Below are 18,542 nucleotides of genomic sequence, written 5' to 3' on the forward strand. Positions count from 1 at the left end.
CGCAAAGCCCGTGTACGATACATTGGCCGCATGCTTGCAAACATCCCGGAAACGCATACTTTATACACGGACACATCACGCACTCAAGAGGGCTATACCTCGGTAGTTTTGGATGGCACTGAATCTCTGAGAGACTCTGCTGCAATGCGCGGAACAAATGCCGCTTACGGAGAAATTCTCGGTGTTGCTCTTGCAATTCGATACGCCATCCGTGTTCCTGATGAAGTGTATATATTGACGGACTCGCAACAGGCATGCCGGGCGTTCCTATCAGGACATGGCATCCCGAGAGCGGCGCACCAAATTCTCAAACAGATCCCGCAAAATACACCAACCACACCTCCCCGCATCCACTTACTCTGGACCCCTGGTCATACCTCGCTGCCGTGTAACGAATGCGTACATGCGGTTGCCCAAGAAATTTCCCTCCGGGCGACTCAGTGTGATTAGGCGACTAGTTCAGAGTGGGGGGATTCCTTGCTCCGTTACAAAGACATACTCCATCATTATACACGCATTCGTCGCACCCACGCCGCACCACCGCCATTCTTCTCGCAGGAGGGAGCAGTGGCATTCTGCCAGTTACAAACCGCAACTTTTCCAAATCTTGTCTCTCTCAATAAATTCTACCCACACTTATGCAGATCATTGCCCTGCCTCTGGCAGCTCACCCACAATCTTCCACGTCACGATTGAGTGCACTGCAAACCTCTTTCCTCCCTTGCCAACTCTCTTTTACCCCCTACGCAACAAAGAGCTGTGGGACGATGCCCTCCCCGACGGACCTCCCGAGGTCCTCCGAGCTGTGATACAACGGGCTCGAAACATCACCGGAATCATCTTAGGGACCCTGGACTGAGGGTTCCTCCCACACTGCTCTCGCCATTCAAATATTATTAATAAAGATGTTTTACTCTCTCTCTCCTGCTCTTACACTAATACGTATGTCCATAGCGTAATCGAACTGCGTGGGTGCGCGCACTCAAGAAAACTGTTTGATTGTGTGCCCATAAAAAAAAAAAAGAACACGTGTGACAAAATTCCGCTAATCTTCATCTTATCGCCAACCAGCTAGGGCAATTAGTTTTCGTGAGTCTTAAATAAAAAGAAAAGAAACAGAAACGCATGCACGGCGGCATCCTTCCTATGCACACCCCTGTGAGCACTAAATGCGTGAGAAACAAGCGGTCGCCCTTTGAGCGATTAGGAAAGAGATAGCCATCAGTTTCACAAGCGCAAAAAGCCGAAACCGCCTGCGAAACAAAATCCAAACGGCCGCCCGCCCGTGCGCACGCCAATGCGCAAGCAGTAGTATATAGATATGCGGGAGCAAACTAGTGCTAAAACAAACCATGCAACGAAAACCAAGAGAGGAAGGCGCGCAAAAAAAATTCCCTGTATCCCCACATAGTGGCGGCACATAACAGAAAAGAAATAGTTAGGAAATTGGTGCGCTTTTTAAACGTACAGACAGCGCCATAAATATATGGCATTGACCATTTTCGGACTTGTTCGCGGCATCGTATATTTACGTCATTGACCATCAAAGGGTTAAAGCCTGGTCACTGCGTAAAAAGATAGCGCACGTCAAGTTCCGAAGCACGGATGTGTGACCTCCCCCTCCCCCCTTGATTCACTCCGACCTCGGTGAAGATTTGACCACTGAGATGAGTGAGCACTGCGCACGCATTTCAGAAGCCACATGGAAAGTCGCTTGCTTTCAACTATACTAGCGTAACCGTGCTTTCAAGGCATATCTCCAGCATGCATCAGAGCAATGCAGTACTGTGTACGGTGGCCGTGGCTTTTGATCTCGAAGGCTATGACAGTAGCACTCTAGTGCACGGTTTGTGCTGCACTTTGGTAACACTATGTGCAATCTCAGAAGCTATCTATGGCGGTGGCACTTTCGTTCTTGCGCAATTCTCTGCGTGGCACCGTGTGCACTACATTATGTACTCTATTTGGACGATTGAAACCAATTTGAACCAACGACCATTCAAGGGGTGCTATCGATATTCATGCAGCACGGCGCACCGCTGCCACACAAAGTTGCAGAGCCGGTGCTTACGGTTTGTCGTCGCTTCATTTACGTTTTTGCTGATAACAGTTTGTGATGGCGTTCTACCTTTCAAATGTCACACTTTTTCGGCCAAAGAAACAAAAAAATGTAACTTCACAGCTCTAGGCTTGTGCATAACCAAATCTGAAACTGTAACGACAAGTCCTTTGTAAAATGACGGTATGCCACAGTTGTTCCCGCTTCCAGTGAACTAGAATGTTTTGTTATCCTTTGCAGAATCCACTCATGTCCTGCTGACAGCAAAATTAATTACAAGGTCTCAAAGAAAAAGTAGCGGTGGACGCACTCGTAGTTTTGGAATAGGAGGTGACTGGAACTGGCCGAGTTCGATTCGAAGAACTTACGATGTCGCATGCATTTCGTTCTTTAAGAAGAGGAAGATCGTTGATTCATTCACTTGTGAAAATATACATGCCAAAAAATGTACAGTAGGAGGTCCCAAAGCTCTGGGCTGTAGGGAGATCTCCTGTACAAATTTTAAGAAATAAATAAGGTTAACGTAAATGCAGCAAAGACGTAAGGTTGTTACTAACACAACAAACAAGTACTAACAGAAAGAAAGTAAACTGATCAAAACATAATATAAGATAAACTAATATGACGTTATACACAACTAATGATGGCAAATCTAATAAAGCATACAAACTGCATACAAATGACGTTTTAACGAAAACTTGCAGCTAGATGTGGAAAAGCGTGATGAGCATAAAATGAAGGTACTGAAATGAAGGTACTGAAATGAAAGGTACTGAAAATGAAGGTACTGAAGCATAAAATGAAGGTACTTTTTGAACCAAAGTGGTGTCAAATTGTGAGTGCTGATTCCAGCTGCAGTGCCATTAATTTTTGGGCGTTTTGAATGGTGAGTCCACGTGTCATGAACTACCAATACAACAACCAGTTTACGTGGAATTATGGATTTCATTATAAATGGGTTCTGCTCTGTAAATGTTGCATTTTACATTGAGTGTGCGGTTTTATATGTAGACAGCTTTGTTGCATTCTAGAGCTGCAGTTGCATACAGTTATCAACACTTTCTACAGCAACCTCCATCAGCCCGACTGTTGTGACTTAAGATGCCTTATTCCTACATGCTTAATCTGTTGCTGTTCACAGGGCTGTTGCTGGAAGGCCATCTTTATTTCTTCTATCCAGGCAATGCGAGCAGTATACATGAACATCAGGGATTTTGTGGGAGCCCTTGATGAACTTGAGATGGCGACTGTCCGCCTGGAAGTCCATCTCCCCATCGAGGAGGTGGACAAGGATGCCCCACCTTTGCCTGTCAACGTCCTTAGGCCATGGGAGGTGATGTGTGCTTTACTTGTTGACAATTGTTCAATGAGGGACACTAGAGATGGTCAGTACACGTCACCAGACTGCTGCATCGCTCTTTCACTGTGCTAAGTGCTTGTGAACTAGGAATTTGGTGATCTGTGTAACATTGGGCTCAAATGTCTTGTAACTAGGGATGTGCAAATATCGTGTAGTACATATTGAATCAAATATTGAATCGAATCAAGGGAAAGAAAGCTGAATATCAAATCAAATATAGAATAGCAGAAAATTGAACACAAGCTTTTATGCTTGCAGATTTTGTGCAAGAAACATGGTGCTGCACATGCTCAAGGGGCTACTCAGATTACATAACAAGAATCTAGCTAGCTATAAGTAATTTAGGTATCTGGGGATTGAGATGTATAGTATACTCTGCTCTTAATAAAGGAACACCAAGTTTGTATGCCAGCACTGATAGCAACTCAGTTCATATATGAAGCTCTGGAAAATATATTTTAGATTTAGAATTTCAGTAGAATAGAGTCAAATGCTTTTTTTCCCTCCGAAGCTGAAGAAATAGTGAAGTTGTCCTAAATACCAATTAGGTCTTCAGTTTAATAGTGGGTCACACTGTGCTTAATGGCAATCTTCTATTGCTTAGAAACTTCCGCTTTCCATTTTTTTTCCAAGAAACAGGAGGGATTTTTCATCTTTACAGCAGGTGATTTCTGCAGGTTATCGACTCATTAAGGCCAATCTGCGCGATGGAAAAATGTGAGGAACGCGCATAATGCAACAGTCAGCACTACGGTCATTGGCGCCACGTGGATCGACCTCGTTTGGCACCCACGGTATAGAGTTCTAAAATCGGGAGTCTAATTAAAATCTCTTTGCTGTGCTGTTCTGCGTCTCACAACCCCATCTCTCATAACAGCCGCACGCCCTGAGATTGGTGACACAAGACACTGCTCTAACGATCAGTCCCAAACGCCGGCGACTAATAAACACCTTTACCAGTGGTGGAGGGTGCTTCGGCCTACAACGTCCATCCTGGAACTTCGATCCCGTACCCTACGCTCAACCATGCCTGAAGACACATTCCAGCAAACCCCTCCTACTCCATTCCAGCAAGTACCTCCTCCGTCCATCATGTGCTCTAGCATGCTTCGCCACAGGGCCCTGCCATTTTCAGCGGTGTGGACGACACCAACATGGAGGACTGGCTGATGACATATGAGAGGGCATGCGCCCACAACAAATTGGGCGACTCGGCAGAACTGAGGAATGTGCACTTCTATCTCGCTAGTGTGGCCATACTCTGGTACAACAACCATGAGTCCGATTTTCTGACGTGGTCCTCTTTCAAGACCTCTTTAGTGGCTGCGTTTGGTCACCTGGCTATGCGCAAGCTGTATGCTGAGCACGTTTGAGAGAACGTGCACAGCAACCGGGTGAATCATTTACCTGCTACATTCAGAATGTTCTGGACTTGTGTAAGAGAGTCAACGCGACGATGTTGGAGTCCGACAAAATCCAGCATGTCATGAAAGGAATAAAGGACGACGCTTTCAACATGCTTCTTGCAAAGAATCCTCAGTCCCTGACCGACATCGTCACTCTATGCCAAAGCTACAAGGAGCTACACAGGCAGCACTTGTTGACATGTCGCCGTTCATCGCACGACAAACACATTGCTGGTTTGGCTACCATCTCCAACCAGTCAGCGTGCCCAAACTGTTAATCTCCATTGCAATCGCATCGCTGGTGTCTCCCGTGATAAAATTTACACGAAAATAAAGTTTCCTGACGCTTTGCGATGCCAGAAAGCCCGGTCTCTTAACTGTCAAAAAGTGGTCAAAAGGCCGCAGGCAGACTTGTGCCATAGCATTCCATGGGGTGTGCTCGATGAGTAAAGTTGTACCGCTCTAAAGAGCACTTCTGGTGCTGAAACCTGCCGAAAAGCACAAAAGAAGTGTCCCTCCGATTATAAGTGCCATTTTTCTAGACATTTGTCAATGCCACGGCCGCGACAGTGCGCAAACACTGAAACTCAAACCGTAGAATTAGCACAGTGTCGTCGACAACAGTGCGCCAAAAACTCTCATTTTGCAAACTTCACAGCTGCACACCTCGGCGAAAAATTGCCCATTAATTATGTAAAGCCCCTGCTGCAAGAAAGCTCAGTTTTCACAATCACGCTGCGTACCCACAATGAGCGGCCAATCACTTTTTGAACACAACTTAGACTCGAGCCATGGCATTTGCGGTGCTTTCCAGCGTGATACACTTTTAGTCTTCTGGGACCTCTGCACACCCCCTATAAATGTGGCCACTGCCTTCCCCTCCTTATTTGCTCATTAGTCTGCACATCATTTGGACACCATCACTTCTCTCATTTGCCTTCATGTCAACTCGTCACCTCCTCGCTGCCACTTTTGACGTTGCTGCTCCTCCAAAGCTGCTCTCTTCCAGCCTGCCCTCCCAAGCAGAATCTTCCACCAATGGGTGCCCTTCCGCGGTTCCTGCTTCTTGCTCTCCACAACTCTGATCGCCTTTCTTCCGCTACATGTGAAGCTGATGCCAAGCCCGCCATTGCAACCGTTGCCATCACCACCAGGCCGCACTGATGAGGAAAGCAAGATGACCTGATGACATTTTGAAGCTTCTGCCTTCTGCATCGCATGTTGCATTCAGTCACTTTGGCACCAACAGTGTGTGCGTTTGGATCCATGCTGCAGATCATGTGATTTGTTAGGCATGCCTCGCGTGTGCTTTTATGATCTACAGTGACAAATGGCTCCGTCAGTCTCCGGGCAAAAGTGCCCTACTTTGGAGCAGAAAGTTCTGCTGATAGAAGAAGTTGAAAAAGGTGGCTGGCCGAAAACTCACATCACGAAGAAATTCTGCATACTGCCGTCTACTTTATCAGCTGTATTGAAAAACATGGAAGCTGTGTTGGATGGCTTTGAAAAGAGCTTCTTGGCGAAGAGAAAGAGAAATTGCTGTTCAAAATACCCCAAAGGGGAAGGTGCACTTCTACAGTAGCTGAAGAATGCTAGGAGTGCAAATCTCCCTGTACTTGGACCTGCACTTACTGCAAAAGCCGAAGCTCTCGCCCTCCAAAGGGGCCATAAATATTTCAAGGGCAGCAATGGCTGGCTTGAGTGGTTCAAGAAACAACAAGGTGTGACCTTGAACTCTATCATTGGCGAAAGCACAGCTGTGAGCCGTGGCACTGTATGTATATGGCACCAAGATCGGCCCCAAGCTCTACTTGAAAAGTATGAAGACAAAGACATCTACAACCTAGATCAGGTTGCATTCTTCTACAACATGCTACCGAATCGCACGTCCACTACCCTTAGCAGATCCTCATCCGGAGGAAAACAGAGCAAGGAGCATATCACGGTGCTGTTTTCTGCCAATGCAACAGGCGAGGACAAGCTTCCCTTGTTGATACTGGGGAAGGCGGAGAAGCCACGGTGCTTGCAAAATGCAACTGTTCCTAAGGAATACATCTATAGAAGTAACAAGTGGGCATGGATGACTGCTGCTATTTTTGAAGACTACGTGCGCCTTTTGGACAGATGGTTTGACGCAAAGAATCGGCAAGTGATTTTCATAATTGACAATTGCAGTCCCGCTGAGTTCGTTATAACGAAGGGTTACTGTGATGTAGGCGTGGCCGCCAAGAACGACACACTGGGCACATTGGGTATGCCGGGACGGCGGCCTGAAGAGAGACGCAGACAGAGACTGAGAGCTTGTTTATTGTGAGCATAGCGCCTTAAATAGGCTAAGCATTGCTATTACAGCACCCCATGAGGGCGAGTAAGTTTCAGTCTCGAAACTGAAACCCCGATGTAACAATAACTGTAGGTTACCAATGCCTTTTGGAAAGAGGTTGACATGCTAGTGTGATAACGTTTGCTGGTAACAAATGCCATTCGTTAATTGAAGGCATAAGAGAGGAGTCTTGGAACCTATTTGTCCGTGCAAAGATATAATTTAATTTATGATGCTTGAAATTATAATGCACCTGTTGAATGTGGGCCACAACAAAGGGTGATAGAATGCTGTGAGCTGTGATAAAATGCGTGAAAGAATTATAAGTGGGTGTGTTTTCTGCACATTGCAAGTGGCAGTATTTTAAGCCTTTCTTTCAGGGCAGACACACTGTGATATCGCAAAAAGAATGATGTGATGAACCTTGCTGTTTTGTTTTGTATCGAGTCAAGCATGTGGGCGAGATTATCATAGTGAGAATGCCAAATGATCATTGTGAACTCCGGAGATGGCCTGATTAAAGAGGCATAAGCGTTAAGTCTGGTTTCACTTTAAGTCTGGTTTTCATTTGTGAGGTATAGGCGTCATTCGAGGAGACCAAGTTTCTTCAGTGATTTATCAGTGATGTATTCAACATGAGTAGACCAACTTAAATGTGAGATTAAAAAAATGTCGAGGTATTTACAAAAATTAATGAATTCAATTTCCAAATTATTTATCTTATAGTGGTTAGATAACGGTGAGGCTGTTTGTGAATGTAACATGCTTCATCTTGTTGACATTTATTTCCATTTGCCAAGTACGGCATCATTGCTGAAGTTGGGATATATTTGATTGAAGGTTAGTTGTATCATTCTGGTTGGTTATTTTTCTGTAAATTACGCAGTTGTAGGTGAACAAGCGGAGAGTAGTAGTGGTGGTAGTTACTATATTATTAATATTGTTACAGGGATGTTACGAGTATAGAAAGACTATATTTACAATATATATACAGGCTGAGTAAGAATAGTTAAGATCGCTGACCACCAACAACACCCAGCAGCCAGCGTCTCCGATCTTCTTCCTCTCTCTTCTTTCATCCTTCTGTAACAGGACTCCCGGGTGGCGAAGAGCCGTCTTGGCGCTTGATAGGCTAGGCGAAGTACTGCGAGCGAAGTATGGCTTCAGCCGCGAAACATGCACGACCTTAACAGGCATCTGACTTGAAGATGCATCAAAGTGTAGCGGCGAAATCTTGTTATTTACGTCGTTAACTTGGCGTAGGACTTTATAAGGCCCTGTGTAGCTTGAGAGAAGCTTCTGGAAGAAGCCAACCCGATGACATGGTGACCAGAGGAGCACCCAAGCACCTGGTGCGAACTTAACATCGCGATGGCAGCGGTTGTAATGCTCTTTTTGTATATGCTGCGAGGCTAATAAACGAGATCGGGTGACTTGACGTGCCATGCGAGTGCGATGGATGACTTCACGAGCGTACTCAGTTGCAACACGCAGCACTGAAGGGAGGATGGTTTCAAACGGCAATGTGGGGTCGCAACCATACAAGAAATAAAAGGGCGAGTGTCCTGCGGTTTCATGTTGGGACGAGTTATACGCGAACATAACGTAAGCTAGCATGGCGTCCCAGTCGCGGTGATCGTTGGAGATGTACGACAGCATCTCTGTGATTGTTCGGTTGAGACATTCCTTAAGACTGTTTGTTTGTGGGTGGTAGGCAGTGGACAGCTTGTGCTCAGTGGCACAAGAGCGGAGGAGGAGGTCATTGACAACTCGAGATAAGAACGAGCGGCCGCGGTCTGTAAGTAACTGTCGAGGTGCACCGTCGTGGAGAATGACGTCGTGGAGGAGAAAATCGGCGACGTCTGGTTGTGTCACTATTATTATTTTATTATTTAAAGATACCTTACAGGCCCCTAGAGGCATTGTGTAAGGGGGGAGAGTGCACTTAAAGGTTACACAATAATTAGAATACATATGTGAATACATATACAAAAGATACAGTGTAAGAAATGCACTAACATGCAGTAATGTAGTGTTAAAAAATCGTGCGAAAGAAAGACCGAATGCTTTTGAACGCGAGAGGTCAGTGAACAAGAAATTTTCACAAAGTAAAATATAACCAATAGAGTTACAGAGCGAGCAGGACAATATTTAGCTATAATAAAACAGTATTTAAGGGGTATTAGCACAGTAATAACAGGAAACTCAAGAAAAAATAACATGTTAGGTTATGTAGACTTTGAAAGATGCGTTGCTAGAAGATGCCGGAATTTTTCCTGGTCACTCTCACAAGCGATGCCATTAGGAAGATTGTTCCAAAGGCGAATTGTTCTTGGAAGAGCGGGGTAGTTAAATGAATTAGTCTTCCCGTTGATACGCATGAAATTGAACTGATTGTACAGTCGGTGTGACCTGTAATGAGCAGGTTCAAGACGCAGGACTGATGGTGCTGTATTATGGACATATTTATGAAATAATGATAGCAGGGTTATATCTCGACGATAATGCAAGGGCTGTAGTGAGAGGTCGAGTTTAATTTGTGTTATGCTTTTGTTATAGTCATAACAACGTGAAATAAAACGCGCAGCCCTATCCTGGATAGATTCGAGTTTTTTGATCTAGTATTTCTGATGGGGAGACCAGACGGATGCGGCGTATTCAAGCTGAGGTTAAACAAATGTTAGATAAGGTAGTTTACGAATGTCTTTAGTAGAATTATGCAACTTGCGTCTTATGTTCCCTAATGATCTTGAAGTATTAGCTCATATGTATCCAATGTGCATTGACCACGAAAGAGTCGAAGTTAGGCGAACACCAAGATATTGTTACGTGTCGAAAGACAGACAAAAGAGGCTATTTACAGGCTATTTACACTGGAACCAGGCAGCCAGGCCGACACTCGCACGCACGAAGCCACAGACCAACTTCGTCGTTCTCGCGGCAGCTCCTCTCTTGAGTATCTCCCAATAATATCGTAATACTACCACCTGGCGGCAAAAGCGCCGTCACAGTACTGTTAAATATCCAAGGCGCGTGGAAAGTTGTAGGGCTTGAGTCGGGCGACGTGGACAATGTCACTGGTTGTCACAGCGGAGGACCTAGTGGGCGTGGCTAGAACTATGTCATAGGTGACATCGATCACTTGGCGGAGCACGCGATATGGTCCTGTATAACAGGAAAGCAGTTTCTCACAAAGGCCAACTTTACGCAATGGTGACCAAAGCAACACGAGGGTGCTGGGCACAAAATGGACATCATGGTGACGGAGGTCGTAGCGTTGCTTCTGTTTGTCTTGAGACACTTGTAGACGAACGTGCGAGTGTACGAGCATGGTCAGCACGGCCGATCGCATCACAGGCATAAGCGCTAGTTGAAGCTGTGGTGGACGGAAGTGTCTAGTAGTAGCGTCGGTTCTCGGCCATACAGGAGGTAAAATAGGGAAAAACCAGCAGTTTCGAGACGCTTAATGCTCCGCGTTAAGCAGCACCTTGTTCAGTAAAGAAGAAGACTGGGTGGACGCCCTGCAAAGCGACGACCACCAGAACCAGCTCTGGGCCGTCCAGAGGGCTCACGAAAGGGCGGAGGCTCACGGGCTTCCCGTCCCAACGTAAGTGCGGCCCGCGACCCCTGCCGACCACTAAACCAAGAGTGGGTGGGGAGGGGTTCCTCAGGACTCAATAGAGTTATTTCCTCCTCCTTCGAGACGGGAAGAGTTGTACGCAAAGGTAATGTAAGGTAGAGTGAGGTTCCAGTCACGGTGCTCGTCTGAAACATATTTTGATAGCATGTCTGTAAAGGTGCATTTCAAATGCTCAGTGAGGCCGTTCGTTTGAGGGTGGTAAGAGGTGGTAAATTTATGCTGTAAGGAGCAGGCCCACATGATGTCATCAATAACTTTGGCCAAAAACGTACGGCCACGGTCTGTTAGCAATTGACGCGATGAACCATGCATCAAAATGATATCATGTAGAAGGAAGTCTGCAACATCAGTTACACAACTGGTCGGAAGAGTGCGGGTTACGTCGTAGCGGGTCGCGAAGTCACCCCTAACTGCAACCCACTTGTTTCTTGATGTAGATTCCGGAAATGGGCCGAGAAGGTCTAAGCCAACACGATCTAAGGGCTCAGCAGGGATGTCGAGCGGCAGCAGGTAACCAGAGGGGAGCTGGGAAGGCTTCTTGCGTTGTTGGCAAAGTTCACAAGTGGTGACATAGCGTCGTATGTAACGGGCAAGGCCCGGTCAGACAAAACAGCAACGTACACGGTCATCGGTTCGAGATACGCCGAGGTGTCTTGTCGTTGGTGCATCGTGAAGCTCTTCTAAAACGGTTGAGTGGAGGTGTTTAGGTTTGACAAGTAGGGAACTCAGAACCGTCCGGATGAAGGTTACGACGGTACAGAGTACTGTCGCGGAGGACAAAGAGGCGTAGTGTGGCATCGGCCGGAGAGTGTTCAAAACGGTCAATGAGTGCTCTGATGTAGGCATCACGACATTGCTTGTCGGCGAAATGAAGCAGCTGTGATACAGAGAATACGCAAGCAGCACTGGGAATATTGGAGGAGTCAGAATTGTCAACAGGGTAATGTGACAAGCTGCCAGCATCTTGGTGCAGGCGACCAGACTTGTAGACCACAGAATATGAAAGTTCTTGTAGCCTCAAAGCCCATCGACTATGCCGGCCTGTAAGATCTTTTAGCGATGAGAGCTAGCAGAGACCATGATGGTCAGTGACTACGGAAAAAGGGCGACCGTAAAGGTAAGGGCGGAACTTCGCAACCGCCCAGACAACAGCAAAGCATTCTCGTTCCATAATGGAATAGTTGCGCTCCGATGATGCTAGAACGCGGCTTGCATAAGCAATAACGCGATCCTGGCCACGCTGACGCTTGACGAAGATGGCACCTACGCCATGACCGCTGGCATCTGTACGCAGTTCTGCAGGGGCATCAGGGTCGAAATGGGCGAGAATGGGTGGTGAGGTTAGAAGAGTGACGAGACGAGAGAATGCGGCGGCTTCTCCAGTGCCCCACGAGAATTGTACGCCTTTCTTCAAAAGATTAGTTAGGGGTCTAGCAATTGTCGCAAAATCTGGAACAAAACGACGAAAGTACAAGCACAGCCTACAAAACTTCGAACGTCTGCGGCTGTCTTCAGAACCGGAAACTCTCTGACAGCGCGAGTTTTGTCGGGATCAGGCTGTACTCCGGAAGCGTGAACGAGATGGCCCAGAAGAGTAATTTGTCGGTGGCCAAAACGACATTTCGACGAGTTCAGTTACAGCTTCGCCTTTCGAAATATATCAAGTATAGTTGTGAGACGTTCAAGGTGAGAGTCGAACGTTGGCGAGAAGGCGATGACGTCGTCGAGGTAGCGGAGCCATGTGGACCATTTGAAACCTTAGAGCAAGGAGTCCATCATACGCTCAAAGGCGGCAGGGGCGTTGCATAATCCAAACAGCATTACCTTAAATTGGTATAGGCCATCAGGTGTGATGAACGCGGTTTTTTCTCTGTCCATATCGTCAACAGCAATCTGCCAATATCCTGAACGAAGATCAATAGACGAGAAATAACTGGAACCTTGCAGGCAGTCAAGGGCGTCGTCTGTACGTGGGAGCGGGTATAGACGTCCCTCTTTGTAATGCTGTTCAGATGACGGTAGTCTGCACAGAAGCGCCACGTGCCGCCCTTCTTCTTAACCAACACCACAGGTGACGCCCAGGGACTCGATGAAGGCTCAATGATGTTCTTATCGAGCATTTTGTTCACTTCATCTTGAATTATTCGGCGTTCCGACGCAGAAACTCGATACGGTCGTCGGTGAATAGGCGCAGCATCGCCAGTAAGAATCCGATGCTTGACCGTGAGCGTCTGGCCTAAAGGGCGATCGTCGAAGTCGAAAATATCGCGGTAGGACGATAATACTTCGCAAAGGTCTTCAGCCTGCGTAGAGGACAGGTCCGTCGCAACCATTTTCTTTATGTTGGGATCGATGCCCGAGGCTGGCGCGAGGGGCATGCTAAGCTCGCGAGAACCATCGCTTGATAACGGTGCCACGTATTGGTCGCCGAGACAATCTGGTGGCAAGGCAAATACCTTGCGGTAGAATTTGCTTTGCCAACCCAAAGTTACAGAAAGGCAAGCGAGTGTGGTTCGCAGTAATAGTAAGTATACTGTGAGGCACGGTGACGTCATACTGTATTGGTATGTCAGGCAGAGGAGTGACGAGGTACTCGCCATCAGGAACTGATGGGAAAAAGAACAGTTCAATGTAGGCTATGGACTTTGGCGGCAGGCGAAGAAAGCCGGTGGAGCGTAAGTGGCAGTGGGGTGCGTCAGAAGGTTCTGCGAGCATCGGCAACTCAAGGCGAAGGGTACTGGAAGAGCAGTCAATAAGAGCAGAATGGGCGGAGAGAAAATCGAGGCCGAGAATGAGGTCGTGGGGGCAATGAGCAATTACGGTGAAGAGGACAGGAGTGTGGCGGCCGGCGATGCTGACACGTGCCGTACACATGCCGATGATAGGCACAGTACCGCCATCCGCAACGCAGACAACGCGTGCCAACGCTGGGGTGAGGAGCTTGTTCAGTCGTCGTCGGAAGGCACCACTCACAATAGAAAGATGTGCTCCTGTATCGATGAGTGCCGTGACAGGATAGCCGTCAACGTCAACGTCAAGAAGGTTTCGGTTAGTAGGTAACGTGAGCAGAGGATTTGAGGGCAGGGTCGACAACGCAGCTTCACCTCCAGAAGCTGCAGTGCCTAGTTTTCCGGCTGGGTCCGGGAGGCGATAGGCGGCGAAGAGAAGCGGCGGGGTAGGGGCGAACGAGACTGGTGGCGTCGAGGTGAGGGCGAGCGGCTGTAGCGAAGGTTCGGAGCAGGGGCATCAGCGGTAGTGGGTTCATGGCGGGTGGCATAGGGAACAGAAGGTCCAAAGGTGCGGGAATAAGTGGTGGCGTATGGCTGAGGAGGTGGTGGCCATCAGTTGCGGCAGTGACGAGCGACGTGGCCTATGCAACAGCAGTGGAAGCAGATCGGCCTGTCATCAGGGGTACACAATTCGGACGGCTTGCGGCGAGATATGGCAGAAAAGGACTGCCGAGGATGAGGAGGGCCGGTAGAGAACTGGGGAACACTGGGTTGAGACGTTGAACACGCGGAGTTCAGACCCATGTTCTCAAATTCCTGTCTGACTACGGCCTGAATCATCGCAATCGTGGTTGCTGGCGGATCGGGAGGCGCCGTGGAGAAAGCTGGTGAACAGGCAGCCTCGAGCTCGCAGCAAACAATACGGGTGACGTCGTCACAGGTGGTGGCCTGACGCGGTAGACGCTCACATAATAACGTAGCAGCAGTGTTGGGTAGCCACGTGATGTAGTGTGTGATACAGCGGCTCTTAGCTTGTTCAAGGCAACGGCATTCTTTAATGATGGCGTCGATAGTCGAGACGTTGCCGAAAACAAGCAACTTGAATGCGTCGTCGGTGATGCCTTTTAGAACATGTGACACTTTATCTGCTGCAGACATAGCATCATCAGTTTTGCGGCATAGAGCCAAGACGTCGATGTATGAAACGTACGGCTCCGTAGATGTCTGAACACGAGGCGCAAGAGCCTTTCTCGCAGCAACTTTGTAGCCAATGGGGTCGCCAAACAGTTCCCGTAGCTTTTCTTTGAAACTTTCCCAACTAGTTATCTCTTCGTCCTGCTTCTGGTGCCACACACATGGGGTACCGCCGAGATAAAAGATGACATTAGCGAGCATAATTATAGGGTCCCACCTGTTATTAGCACTGGCGTGCTTATAGAGCTTGATCCAGTCGTCAACATCCTGTCCCTCCAGGCCAGAGAACACACCAGGGTCGCGATGTTGGGCAACCATGACGGTTGGAGCAATTGGACAAGCCGAAGCTGTTGCAGAGGCGGTCTTGTCACCGGGAGGCATGGTGACAAGCTCAATGTACCGACCACTACGGAGTTCCGTGGTGAGAACGGGAATCGCTAACCTCCACCAGAATGTTACGTGTAGAAAGACACAGACAAAAGAGGCTAATGACAGGCAATTTAGACTGGAACCGGGCAGCCAGGCTGACGCTCGCCCTCGCCAAGGCACAGACCAACTTCGTCGTTCTTGTGGCAGCTCCTCTCTTGAATATCTCCCGATAATATCGTAATAATATTTATATTGAGTATCATGCAAAATAGTGATGTTATTTATGTGATAAGGAAATGTAGATTTAGTACGCTTGTGGCTAAAAGAGATAACTTTACATTTAGAAGCGTTAAGCTTCATTAGCCAAGTCTTACACCAAAGATAAATACGTTCAAGGTCTTTTTGGAGGATTGCATTATCATCGGCACATTTGATGAAACGATGAAGAATGCAGTCGTCTGCAAAAATGCGCACGTGTGAGGAAATATTATTGGGTAAGTCATTAAAGTATATTAGAAATAGTAATGGCCCAAGAACGCTGCTTTGTCGTGCACCTGAAGTAATGTGCGAAAGAGTAGAGGAAGAAATTATTAACTGCTGGGAATTGCTGATGATTAGAAAGGAAATTGCGAATCCATGTTATTGTAAGAGAATCTAATTTAAGAGCAGATAATTTGAGAGCACGGCAATGTGCTACGAGGTCAAATGCTTTTGAGAAGTCTAGAAAAGCACAATCAGTTTGGAGATCCTCTTCCATGTTAGCATGCAAATCAGTTGTTAATTCTAGTAATTGCGTTTCACAACAGAAGTTCCTCCGAAATCCGTGTTGGTTAGAAAAGAAAAATTTGTTGGCTTCCAGGTGACTGTAGACATTTGATGCAATTACATGTTCTAGCATTTTACAGCATATAGATGTTAATGATATTGGACGGAGTTTTCAGGTTCTGGTTTATTACCTGACTTAAATATGGGTATGACCTTTGCCATCTTTCAATCTGAAGGCAGCTGTCCAGTCTCTATAGATTGCCTGAAGATGCGAGACAGAATTTTACTAGATGCTGTGACGGTGTTTTTCAGAATTTTGGAATTAATGCTGTCAACGCCATAGGATGTGGTTAGCTTAAGGTTATTTATCAGGCATGCAATACCTTCAACTGTTATTGCAATTGGTGACATGTATTGATAGTTCAGCTCCGATGCATCTGGCAGATCAGCCTGATCTTCTGTGGTGAATGTAGAGGTAAAATAAGTATTTAAAGTATGATTATCTGGAATGGGAGTGTTATTGTTGTGTAAAGAAATGTTAGTGTGGTCCTGATCTGGGCTTATAATGTGCCAAAACTTTCTGGAATTAGATTTTAAAACAAATGGTAGGTCATGAGTGAAGTATTTATCGTTAGCTGAAGACAGGGCAGAACAGTAAATTTTCAAGCTTTCCTTGTAGGTGTCCCAAGCTGCTTGCGTGCGCAAGCACTTAGCACTTTCGTAATGGCGCTTCTTCTGGTTTCTCAGTAAGCGTAGTCGGCAGCATGTTTGTTATCCCGTAGCATGTTGCGTAATCAGTAGCGACGGTGATCCGCCTATTCCCTCTAGTCGTCATTGGAAAAGGGCCAAGCAGGTCAAGGCCTACGCAAAAGAACAGTTCAGAGGGAACTTCAATTGGATGGAGTCGTCCGGCAGGTGCGAGGAGAAGTTTCTTCCGGTGCTGACACAATTCGAAAGTTGTGACATAATGACGCACAGAGCAGTAGATACCCGGCCAGTAGAACTGGCGTTGTACATAGTTGTATGTACGCAAAAAACTCCAAGGTGTCCCGCCGTCGGTTCATCGTGAAGTTGTTCGAGAACGTGGGATCACAGATGACGAAGGACAAGGAGCAATGCAGGGCCATCAGGGTTGATATTGCGGCGGTAGAGGATGCTGTCATGCAGCACAAACATGCGGCCCGTGCCGTCGGTGCGGCCGGATTACACTCCGGCGATGACAGACTGTAGGGATGCGTCGCGTTGTTGTTCAGCGCGCATATCGGTCATTTCAGTCAAAGCCATCACGCAGGTCACCGGATCCTGCGCAGCAGGATCGGGAAGATCCATGGGGTGACGCGTGAGGCAGTCAGCATCCTTGTGGAGGCATCCAGTCTTGTAATGGACACTAAATGAAAATTCCTGGAGCCGCAAAGCCCAGTGACCAAGCCGTCCAGTTGGGTCCTGAAGGAAAGACAGCCAGCACAGTGCGTGATGGTCTGTGACGACCGAAAACGAGCGGCCGTACAAATATGGCCGGAACTTGGCCACAGCCCAAACTAAAGCCAAGCACTCCCGCTCGGTGATGGAGTAATTTCTCTCGGCAGGTGAAAGCAGGCAGCTGGCATAAGCTATCACACACTCAATATCATTCTGTTGTTGGGCGAGAACTGTGCCAATGCCATGGCCGCTTGCGTCAGTGTGCACTTCGGTCGGTGCAAATGGATCAAAGTGGGCAAGTATGGGAGGGGTGGTCAGAAACCCGGTGAGAGCGACGAACGCATGAGCCTGCTCCAGGCCCCATGAGAATGGCGTGTTCTTCTTTAGAAGATCTGTCAAAGGCCGAGCAATGTCGGCGAAGTTTTTGACAAAATGTTGAAAGTAAGAATACAGGCTGGGGGGGGGACAAAGCAGTGCACGTCATAAGCAGAACGTGGGACAGGGAAATTGGGTATGGCGCCAACTTTTTCCGGATCTGATTGGACACTGGATGCGTCAATGAGGTGTCCCAACACGGTAATCTGACGGCACCCAAATTGACACTTCGTGGAGCTCAGTTGAAGGCCGGCTTTTTGGAAGACCGCATGAATTGCAGCAACCAGGGTAAAGTGGCTGGCGAACGTGGGAAAACAAACAATGCATTTGATCGCGTATGCCACAGTAAATTATTCACAAAATTGCGAGGTTTTATTGGGGATGGGGAAATTTTAGACTAGGTAACAGATTTCTTAACAAACAGGACACAATTCGTACTATTTCAGCATGTGGAATCTGCGACAGTGCCTGTCACATCAGGCGTCTCCCAAGGATTCATGTTGGGGCCACTGTTATTTTTAATTTTCATTAACGACATAACCAGAAATATTGATTGTAACATCAAACTGTTTGCTGATGACTGCATCCTCTACCAAACAATTAACACCTACGAAGATCATGTTTCGCTTAGCAACTCACTAGACCAGCTAAATGAATGGTGTAAAATAATGGCAAATGACGATAAACACAACTAAATCAGTTTGCATGGCGGTAACAAGAAAAAAACCTTGTGACTTTCTGTACTTTATTAACAGCACAATGCTAACGAAATTTCACCAGCATAAATACTTAGGCATCACTCTAACTTCTGAACTGAGATGGGACGCGCACATTGCCAACGTGACCTCGAAGTCATTACGCAAGCTATTTTATATCCGAAGATGTCTCCACCTCGCACCAATG

General features: G+C 47.2%; 1 protein-coding gene across 7 annotated transcripts in view; it reads left to right on the forward strand.

The window, feature by feature from the left end:
- LOC142586040 (E3 ubiquitin-protein ligase SHPRH) overlaps positions 1 to 18,542 on the forward strand; it is a 444,374-nt gene that overhangs the window by 192,624 nt on the left and 233,208 nt on the right. For all 7 annotated transcript variants that reach the window (XM_075697266.1, XM_075697267.1, XM_075697264.1 and 4 more), the window contains one exon: positions 3,240 to 3,392. In XM_075697266.1, coding sequence (XP_075553381.1) covers positions 3,240 to 3,392 — 153 coding nt within the window. The remainder of the gene's footprint in view (positions 1 to 3,239; positions 3,393 to 18,542) is intronic.

Source organism: Dermacentor variabilis, chromosome 6 (genome assembly GCF_050947875.1).
Source record: "Dermacentor variabilis isolate Ectoservices chromosome 6, ASM5094787v1, whole genome shotgun sequence".
NCBI lineage: Eukaryota > Metazoa > Arthropoda > Arachnida > Ixodida > Ixodidae > Dermacentor > Dermacentor variabilis.